The following is a 10,111-nucleotide window of genomic DNA, read 5'->3' as shown; positions in this document are numbered from 1 at the left end:
ACCATAAATGATATTTGATGATATTTCCAGGACCCCGCTTGCCCCATTTTACCAGTCCAAAAGTATCTACTGTTACGTATGTCCCAATTGTGTGTACTCACTCGCTTTTTTACCGGAAACTGATGAAGTAAGTTTCCCCATAATCAATTCAGCGACTTCTGCTGCTGACTGAGATATACAATTAACTTTTGTTTTAACTTTTCGTCAACTGTAATCATACCCAGCATTTTTTAAAGGGTGGGGCAGAAGTATGGTTACATGCCATAATTGTTCCTAAAAATATTTAGCATCTCGTCAGACTACAGACCATCGTGCGTACGCCTATGACTGGAATGGAATATGATTAGATAGTAACAAAATGCCAAGAAAACTGTAATATAGCCAATTTATTCACGTACGAGACACGTTAACAGTATGAGACAAATTCATTTCGAAAAAATCGAACGCTCTATAAATACACAACAACAATGACCAAGTAGACATACTCTCATATCAGATTTGATTTAATATAAACTTACAAACGAAAAGTTATTAAACTTATAAAACGGATAATGCAAACTGCAAGCATACGACATCTATAACTATTACTAATATATCGTATGTATATAATGTATAAATGAGTACTTATATCGGGGTATACACAAAACGACCGCCCAGCTGCAATCAACAATCATAGACGCGACATCTATTATTTAACAATATGCAACTTACAATAGGTTTGACAGATAAAGAGTTACTTTATTTTGTCTGTCATAATCTCACTTTACTACAATGTCCTTCATGTTAAAAATATTGTCAAACCGAGTTTTAGTTGTCAAGTTTAGTAGCAAAAACAAATACCGACTTAATTCGAACATTGTTGTTAAATATGGCACGGGGCTATGATGACCTATTAATAAAAAATATTACATAATTTTATATTTTTATTCAATTATACTTACGTATTTTTATTAGTCAGTGTCTTATTTTGATTAGATATTTACCAGCCGCTTTTTGGCAAAGGAAAACAAGCCATTTTAACACTTATTTTTTGCCGTGTTCTGCCCCATTCGGTAGTTACTAGAATGCTTAGGGACATCAGCGCAGCGCAGCGTCGTTTTGTGACCCAACCTACGTTAGTTTTACTGAGTGGCGTTAACGATGTCAACGAACTCTGGCTTGAGGCTGGCGCCGCCGACGAGGAAGCCATCGATGTCGGCGCAGGACGCCAGCTCCTTGGCGTTGGACGCCGTCACCGAGCCGCCGTACTGGATGCGCACGGCGCCCGCCACCTCCGCCGACACGTTCGCCGACAGCCAGTTGCGGAGCGACGCGTGTACGTCTTGAGCCTATAAATAGGTGCAATTACTGATTATTTTTATAATTCGTTCTTTGGAATAATAAAATTGCCATCTGTAAGTAAGCAAACAGGACACTTATGTCAGGCGTGGCTCACTCCGCGATTTCGCCGCTTTGCTACTGTAGGTGTAGGTAGCTAAAAGTACATCCGTTCTATACCAATTTTGGTGGCTAGCCAAAAGCCGCGCGTGGCGCTGTCGCCACCTAGCGGTCATATCTGTCCTGATTGTAACGCTTTGTTAGAGAGTGAGTCTTCTGTACCTAGTACTAAATAATTAACAGAATAAATAATTATTCTGTGCTTATGTCGCGAATTCCGTAAGAGAAATACACTGTCGAAAAAACACCGTCAAGAACCTTGGCAATTAATTGTTCATACCCGCATTTTTTTAGAGCTATACCTAATATAAAGAATCGCTTACGTTAAGGTAATAAAAGGTTATATTGATTAATTTACATATTATACGTGGAAAGCTTAGTTAATTAGGTACAATAGGTAACAGCAAGACTGACCATACGTAGCTGGATATTATCGTAACAATAAGGTTTACGAATTAACAGTTGACAGTGTGGACGATGGTACGTAAAAACATTTAAAACAACTATGTAAATAGATATGTAAATACAGAACTCTTTGCCCTTAAAGTTTTTATTCTCGAAAACTGAGGAAATCAGTGACCAGGGTTAGGTTGCATAATCTGCTCATGATAAATGTTTATAATGAAGTCGTCCTCGGCCTAAAGAGTGACGTACGTATCTAATGTTTACGGTAATTAATATTTATGATAATCATAATGCCGTTACGTACATATAAAAAATTAAGTAATACCTAAAAAAGTTCCGTTGAAGATGTTGCATTAGTTACTAACTACCAAGTAAATACGTAAGTAGATGTAAAAAGGCACCTTATGACACTAAAACAATTTGTTTATCTGAATAGTTCAACATGGTTCAACGATTCAACCTGGGTTCAACAGTCAGACCAATTACGTAATCCTCTTTTTGCGATATTGTCTAAAATGATCAAATATTACAAAAAACATATTTTTTGCTATAAGTGAAACATACGATTATTTGGGACCAGTTGCCCCAAATACAATAATTGTCGCACTGATCGATGACAAACGACAAATCAGCAGTGACCTGTGATCTGTGATATTTTCCCTACAATAAAATTTAGCGAAACTTTACCACGGACGACAGACGGTTTACCCTTAGTACTGTAAGTTATGTGCCTGATTTGCTCCCCAATTGGTAAATATGATCACGTGCTTACACTTTAATTTCTAAATATTTGCAACGGATTCCCTATAAACTGGAAAATAGGTGCAAACATTGTTCATTCAGGACGAAAATTCACACAAATTCTGTTACTTAATGAAAAAGTTACTTTTACCAAGTTTTCTTTTATTACGACGCTAGCCGAAACTTAAAATACGGAAATGATCACATATACAGGGTGTTTGGTACATCGTTTGCCAAATTAAAACGGCAGATAGGTTGAGTCATTTGCTATCTTCCCAGGCCTAGAAATTTTTAATTTTGCGCACGATTTTTTTTTCAGCTCTATGCCAGTTTTTCGTATTTTTCAAATTCTTACTTGCGCAGTAGTAAAAAAAACCATGGTCAATTTCTTTTTCTAGGCGTGAGTAGATAGCAAATGACTCAACCAATCTGCCGTTTTAATTTGGCAAACGATGTACCAAACATCTTGTATTTTTACTTTTCGACTAGCGTTTGTCGACAATCGATCGTCATAGCTACGGGCTGTTTACCTGCTGAGGCGAGGCGGTCTTCCCTGTGCCGATGGCCCACACGGGCTCGTAGGCCAGCACCACGCGGTCCCAGTTGCTGCCGATGGCCGGGATCAGCGCCTTCGTCTGCCGGAACACCACCTCCTCGGTCTTGCCTGCCTCACGCTCTTCCAGGGTCTCGCCGATGCACGCGATCACTTTCAGACCGGACTCCAAAGCATGAGCGACCTAAAAGAAAGATTTCCGGTACAGTCATCAAAGTTATTATAGTCCGTTTTTATAGCATTAGAAAGAACTTCGCAGAAGTAAGCTTGTGGTTCCAAATCCGGCACTTTTAGCGGTAATAATTTGAAGTAAATTATATGTATTGACCATGCTACATTAGATAATTCAATAATTATTAACAAATAACGAGCCTGATAAACTGCACGTTTGCTTCTGTGGAGCTTCTTCTAATGCTAAAAAAAAACGAACCATAGGTTAGCGTCTCGTCCCTATATGTACCTAAGTACAAAAGATAAGTTACCACACATGCATACAAACTTGACTGTTCATACCTACATACCTAGGTGTGCTAGGCTAATGGTTTTGCTGACTGTACATATGTGAAACTGAACATAAACCGGAGAGGGCATGCACATACCTTCTCAGCGACTAACTCGTCCTTTTCGCCAAAGATTGTTCTTCTCTCTGAGTGGCCGAGGATCACCCACTCGCAGCCAACATCTTTGATCATTGCTGGCGATATTTCACCTAAACAAATAGAAAATGCATTCTAATTTAAAATTTGGGTGATCAATGTAGATGTTTCATCGTCGTTGGTAAGGGGTATTCATAAATTACGTCATTTCAAATTAGGGGGAGGGGGTCTGGACATCGGATGATGGTAGCATGCCGTAGGAGGAGTCATTCGAAGCATGTATTTTTTTTTTATTTTAAAAATCGATGACGTAATTTATGGACAGGCCCTAATGCATATTACTGCATAACATAATCAATAATCATACATAATGTAACAATTTAATAAAATACTATATATTGGCATAATTATAAGTTATTAAAGAGTAGCAACATTATAGTGTTATTACCTTAATTCACCTTGAAACACCTGTTCACATACAACATCAGCATTTTATTTATTGATCAAATAAGTAACACAGCATTACAGTATAAAACCAAGGTAATGTGAAACTACAAAGTAAAAGAAAAACAATACACATAAAAATGAAATTAACTAAACATTAGATTTGGGCGACGACGTAACGGCGTGGCTCCGTAGCGTCGTCTGACTCGGCGTAGGGTTCGGCAGGTTGCCCCTGAACCGCCGAAACACCACAATCTTCAGTCAGAAGTCCGCGCTTTGAGAGCATTGAGAGCTTGAACCCGTTGACTGCCTCGGCGGCGACGACGGCGTCAACTAACACATGTGGCTACAGCCCAATATCAACCTCCAATACGGTTCTGTCTGTTCCAATATGGTCTATGTGGACACTATAAGTAAAATAATAAATTATTAATAGTCTAAGATTGATGTAGTTAGTATTAGTACTGACCAGTAAATGCTCCTTTAGCAGTCTTCCAGCAGTTTTGGGCAGCTGCACTGATGGTGTCAGGAATGATGCTTTTCACATAAGCAAGGTAGATGGCAGGCACACCAATAACAACCTAGATGAACAAGAGACAAGTGTTATATGGCTAGGTGTAATGGGACAATTCTGGCCTAGACATGTGGCTCACGGGAATATTACAAGCTAGCAATATTAAGGATTATTGAGATTATACTCTATATAGAGTGTATACTCTATATAGCAACACTCAAGGGACCGGGTACTTTTTGAAATTATATAGAGTTTTCGTTAAATAGAGAGAAATTATTATTAAAGTAAACCAACTAGAGCCAAAAAGTTAACATTATAGGGAGTGAAATGTTATAACGAGTGACATTACATGGAGTTCGGGCATGTGATGCGGAGGGATGAAAGTCATGTGACGAGAAAGGTATTACGAATGAATGTGGAGGGAAGTACGAGGAAAAGGTGGATGGACTGTGTGAGAGATGATATGAAACGAATGCAAGTGAATGATGAAATGAAAGGCGACAGAGGTGTGGAAGAGAAAGACATGCTGCGCCGACCCCAAGTGAATGGGACAAGGGCAAGAGAATGATGATTACATGGAGTTTACATTGTATATTCAAACAATCAAATCCCTTTGAGCAATTGCACATAAGAGCTTTACTATGTCATTCATACAAGTTTCGATGGCAGCAAAACAAAGCAGCTTAACAATATCTATGTGGTCACCTAATATGGAGCTATGACTCACCTCAACATTGGGGTCCAGAGGACCTTTCTTCAGGTTGTTGACTATCTCGTTGATCTGGTTCTTGTCGCCATTCATCTTCCAGTTTCCGCCGACAACGAATTTGCGACCCATGATGCTGTTTATCTAAAAACAACGGCTAAAGTTATGTGCTTTACAATACAACAAAGTTAAGTTTTTTTTTATACATATATATATATGTTAAACAGGATGTGCAGTCCACCTAACCGATACTTTAATTAAGGTTATCCTTAAACATTTTTAAATATAGACAGTTTCATTGGACTCCGGCTGAAATATACGGCGAAGGGCGAAACCCATCCACCGGTTTCTGTAAATTTATCTTACGATAAACTATTAATTGTGATATCGGTATGCAACTGCTAAGATACAAATATATTTGTTGACCGAAGCGTTATAATTAATATGTAAAAAGAATACTTACGATTAAGATCTACTTAGAATAATTCGCCAATTCCGGTTGACCGCAAGTGTTACACAAAAGTTAAGATGACCTTTTGCTTGGTTTTTTATTACAAAATTTTCAATCAATGGCAAACACTAAATTTTGCTATCACGTGATTGGACAAAGTAAAGTTATTAGCTTCAATTTATACATTCCGGACCAATCACATCAAATGTCAAATAAAGCTGTACAACGAGAACATATTGGGTGTAAATGACAGTTTTGACCTTTTTGACATTGGAAAAGGTATGACTACGTTACTTATTACGCAAAATCTTATGTCCAACACTTTAGTAAACTATTTCTTTAAAATGAAAATAAGCTCATATTTTATCAATGAGTAGTATATTTACGTATTAGCTCACACTGAAAGAATGAAATAATACTAAGTTTATAATTCTAAATTACTTAAATACATAAGTGTGGAAAATATATTGGCAGAATGATGGGTGGTCAACGGTTAACCAAACGAAACATTAAAAAAACTACCGGTGTATTGTATTGAAGTATGGTGTAACGGACGATAACAAAATACACTCTCAGCAACAAAAATTTAAACTAAAACAGTTGAATTGAATGATAAGTAGTTAATTCAGTTTCCATTGTTTAACCTACACTTCTGTTAAAGTCACAGATATTCAACTATACGAAATAACACAGAGCTTTAAAAATGAGCGAAGCAGAGGTATGTTTTTGTGTATTATCATATTTATGATGCTCAATGAAATTACCGGTGTTAATTGAAGTGCATGTGCATTTTTTTCATCAGTATTACAATGCTTGAATTTTTCTATAATATTTTATTTCACATCTAACATTACAGGAATCAAGGCCTTGTCAAGGTCTCACTGCGTTACACAATATCAATAGGCGTACTGGCGGAGCAGCGAAAAGCGGCAAGACCAAAAACAACCTTCTGGACTACTTTCACCCGAGGTACCCAAATTACCCATGTATACTTAAAAAATGTACTATTTTCGCTTAAGAGCCCCAAGCTGCAGTTATTACTGTAAAATTGTCCACAGCATAAATAACTACTTCTGTGTAGACTGTAGGTACATACTTGAAGAGCTTTACACGCCTTTCTGAATTTGGTAACTGACAACAGGGACGATACATAGAAGTGAGATAGAGATATCTCTTGTCTTGAGACTCATGTATAGCAGGCCCCATGTCAACAGTTACTGAATTCAGGATGGTGTGTAAAACTCCTTAGTTTTGTCATAGAGTATGTTCAGAAAGAGAAGAGTCATGGAATGTTATGGGGCCAAATAACTGAAATTTGCCTAATAACTCTTGTAATAGTTAACCAAGGTCATTGCATAATTAACACATTGAGACTCAGTGCCAGGAACCCGCTCGGCAGTTATTTGGTTTCCTCTACAATGCAGACGTACCGCTACGAAAATGTTGACAGTGATGGGGTATTTTAATGCTTTGCAACAGTAATGAAAAAAAAAAACAAACATTGAGGCTCGGTTGCACCAGACCATCTGTCACCGTTAAATTCGTGTTCGCAAAATTGTATTGTATGGAAAATTTCATAGTTGACTGCTGAGTGACTTTGATCAGTCCGCTGAATGTGGTTGGTGCAACTGGCCCTGATTATTGTGACCCTGTCAATTACTTGACATGTTAACATTATATTTACAGAGACAATGAGCATAGGAAAAAAGTATCCAAATCTACTCAAGTAAACAGCACATGGATTACAGAAGAAGATATTTCAAGTGATGTCCCTAGTGAACATTTTTGGCAAAATGTAGCAGAGAAGAGGCGGTATGTAATCTTTGAATATTTATAAGCGGCAGAAAGTAGTAGCTGATTAAATTAGTATTACAATATAGACTGTGGGGAAAGAAGAGTTGTGGCCAATACATTCCATGACTCTTCTCTTTCCACACAGACTCTACAATATGTTATCACAAGGCAAACTTTATGCCATAACATAAGGCAATCTCTACCAGTCTTCTGTCCATTGAATTTAACAAATGACAATCTTCTAAATTCTACATGGACTTTCCGTTTTTTATGATATTATTTGGTCTTATAAATGTTTACCATATTATTGTTTCAGTGTGGCCTTAGAAGAGGCTTTAGGCGAAAACGAGAGGTTGTGTAAATTGTATGAATCATTGTCAATAGAAAATGATCAATACAAAACTTTGCTTGAGGAGGCTAACAGCTTTGTAGAAGTTTTTAAAGTGAGTGCCAGTACTAATAAAATTGGATTCTTTACTTTATGAAGCAAGAGGTTAATTGTGACATTTTCAATCAAAAGATACCACATTGTTGGTTGTCTATAATGTTGATTTCAAATAGAAAACTATATGGGAATAGCGCCTCATTTGACATACAATAATATATACCAGCCATTCTCAAAGTGTGTTCCGCGGAACCCTAGGGTTCCGCAAAGCCTCTGTTGGGGTTCTGCGAAAATATACTTGTAATATTAAGAAAAAAACCAGCTCTTCTATAGGTATATCTGGTCCAGTGATGAACGAAATTTTTTAATTTGGTGTTCCGTCAAATATTTCGCTTGCCGAAAGGGTTCCGTCACCAAAAAAGTTTGAGAACCGCTGATATATACAATAAGCCAACAATAAGTACCCTTTGGTTTGAAATTGGCACAATTATTGCACATGGCTACGAAGCTTAGGTACAATTTGTTTAATACCAACAGTTATTTGTTTATAAGGGTGCAAAGTTGTTGTTTAGCCTCTCGTAATATTGATACCAAGAGCAAGCATAAGATTCCATAATTTAACCACAAGCATAACGAATTTTCAAAAATTGCATGAACTTACCTTGCCTTTCTTATGAATAAAATGCAATTTTTTCATCAGTTTTTGAATAATAAAGAAAGGCTTTAGGAGCTGGTGTGGTAAAAAATAATTTTAGCTCTGCACTTGCACTGCAGTACCCTGTCTATCTTTTTTCCCTGGCTCCCTGACCTAATATAATAACTTCTTCTAATATATATTCCCACACATATCATATTTTTTCAGTTCCCAAATCTTTAGCCCCCATTCGCACTATAGCTTTTTCAACGCGCGTTAATAAAGCGCTTGAATCTGTCCGCACCCTAAATTCGATTTAACGACCAAGGCTTAAAGTCGAAAATCCAAGAACGCTTAATAAAAAGCGTCACCGCCATCGTGTGAATAAATACATACATGTGTATTTGTGCCATTGGAACGCTTTTTTAACGCGCGTTGAAAAAGCTCCCGTGCGACTTAAACTGAAATGATTTTTTTTATTACAGGAATTAGTTCAGGATAATGCTGATGATACCGGCATTGACGTTGGAGATTTGAGTACATCTGCTGAAGCAGAATAAATTCTGAAGACTGAGTAATTTTAATGTATTTTTTTGTTTTACAATTTGTCATTTTGTGATTTGCCTTATTGATGTACCTTATTAATAAATAAATATTGTCTGATTAAATTGTCTTTTATCCTAATCATGTTTTATTGATAGCTTGCGCCTTGTGTAGCTGTAAAACGGCTTAAGCGATCATGTTCGCTATAGTTCTCATTGAAAGTTTAAGTAAGCTTTCCATTTACGATTTTTTAGATATTTATAGACCATTTTTTTTCGTTTGTTGGTATAATTGACTAATTGGTAGTATTTATTAAATTATTATGTTGAAAGATTTACCTACTCTACTACTTGTTTGATTATTTTCAGTAAGTATTTTTCTCGTGTTGGTGAGGTCAGGGTTGCCAACTCCAATTTTTTTTTACCCCTGAGCTCAACTTAAAAACCCCTAAAACTGTACTATTATTTTGCAAAACCCACTAAATAAAAAATAAAAGAAATTATTATAGATTTTCCAAATTTAGAACATTATTATGATTTTCAACCGGTTCGACATTTTAATGATCATACATATGAACGTTATACATAGATGGTAAAGAAAATCTTGTCAGTAGAAAAAGGCGCGAAATTCAAATTTTCTATGAGACGATCTCCCTTCGCGCCTACATTTTTCAAATTTGCCGCCTTTTTCTACTGACAAGATCTGCTTGACCAAGTATAGATCCAAATAGCCTAAAGATCAATCGTACTGATAATAATGCTTTTAAAACCATTTGCAGCGTTTTTTGGCACGTTCGATTTTTTTAGCATTAGAAAGAACTTGAAAGAAGGTAAGCGATCTTGAAATGTCTTTTAATTGAAAAACGCTTTTTAAAAATCAGTAACTATTGCTTATGAAAGCAGAAGAAT

At 36.7% G+C, this 10,111-nt stretch overlaps 2 protein-coding genes across 2 annotated transcripts; one reads left to right on the top strand and one right to left on the bottom strand.

Annotated features, from left to right (window-relative positions):
* Nucleotides 1–368: 368 nt before the first annotated feature.
* Nucleotides 369–5,945, bottom strand: LOC134678690 (triosephosphate isomerase). Its single transcript, XM_063537345.1, has 6 exons — nucleotides 5,860–5,945; nucleotides 5,418–5,540; nucleotides 4,646–4,757; nucleotides 3,736–3,845; nucleotides 3,114–3,320; nucleotides 369–1,328 (listed from the first exon to the last, which is right to left on the bottom strand). Exons 2-6 carry the CDS (start codon nucleotides 5,526–5,528, stop codon nucleotides 1,122–1,124), a joined length of 747 nt encoding a protein of 248 aa, XP_063393415.1. The 5' UTR covers nucleotides 5,529–5,540; nucleotides 5,860–5,945; the 3' UTR covers nucleotides 369–1,121.
* Nucleotides 5,946–6,389: 444 nt separating this feature from the next.
* LOC134678699 (geminin-like) lies at nucleotides 6,390–9,344 on the top strand. The gene is made up of 5 exons (XM_063537355.1): nucleotides 6,390–6,565; nucleotides 6,704–6,816; nucleotides 7,534–7,659; nucleotides 7,958–8,084; nucleotides 9,146–9,344. Exons 1-5 carry the CDS (start codon nucleotides 6,551–6,553, stop codon nucleotides 9,218–9,220), a joined length of 456 nt encoding a protein of 151 aa, XP_063393425.1. The 5' UTR covers nucleotides 6,390–6,550; the 3' UTR covers nucleotides 9,221–9,344.
* Nucleotides 9,345–10,111: the final 767 nt, after the last annotated feature.

Source organism: Cydia fagiglandana, chromosome Z (assembly GCF_963556715.1).
Source record: "Cydia fagiglandana chromosome Z, ilCydFagi1.1, whole genome shotgun sequence".
NCBI lineage: Eukaryota > Metazoa > Arthropoda > Insecta > Lepidoptera > Tortricidae > Cydia > Cydia fagiglandana.
The sequence above is the reverse complement of the archived record's forward strand: the minus strand, read 5'-3'. Positions and strand labels throughout refer to the sequence as shown.

What these genes read in the sequence shown, in the direction of transcription:
- LOC134678690 (XM_063537345.1), bottom strand. Translation starts at nt 5,528, where the DNA reads ATGGGTCGCAAATTCGTTGTCGGCGGAAACTGGAAGATGAATGGCGAC. An exon ending in CTCTGGACCCCAATGTTGAG is followed by an intron (nt 4,758 to 5,417) that starts GTGAGTCATAGC and finishes TTGTTCATCTAG; the next exon opens with GTTGTTATTGGTGTGCCTGC. An exon ending in TGCTAAAGGAGCATTTACTG is followed by an intron (nt 3,846 to 4,645) that starts GTCAGTACTAAT and finishes CTATTTGTTTAG; the next exon opens with GTGAAATATCGCCAGCAATG.
- LOC134678699 (XM_063537355.1), top strand. An exon ending in AATGTAGCAGAGAAGAGGCG is followed by an intron (nt 7,660 to 7,957) that starts GTATGTAATCTT and finishes TTATTGTTTCAG; the next exon opens with TGTGGCCTTAGAAGAGGCTT. An exon ending in GCTTTGTAGAAGTTTTTAAA is followed by an intron (nt 8,085 to 9,145) that starts GTGAGTGCCAGT and finishes TTTTTATTACAG; the next exon opens with GAATTAGTTCAGGATAATGC.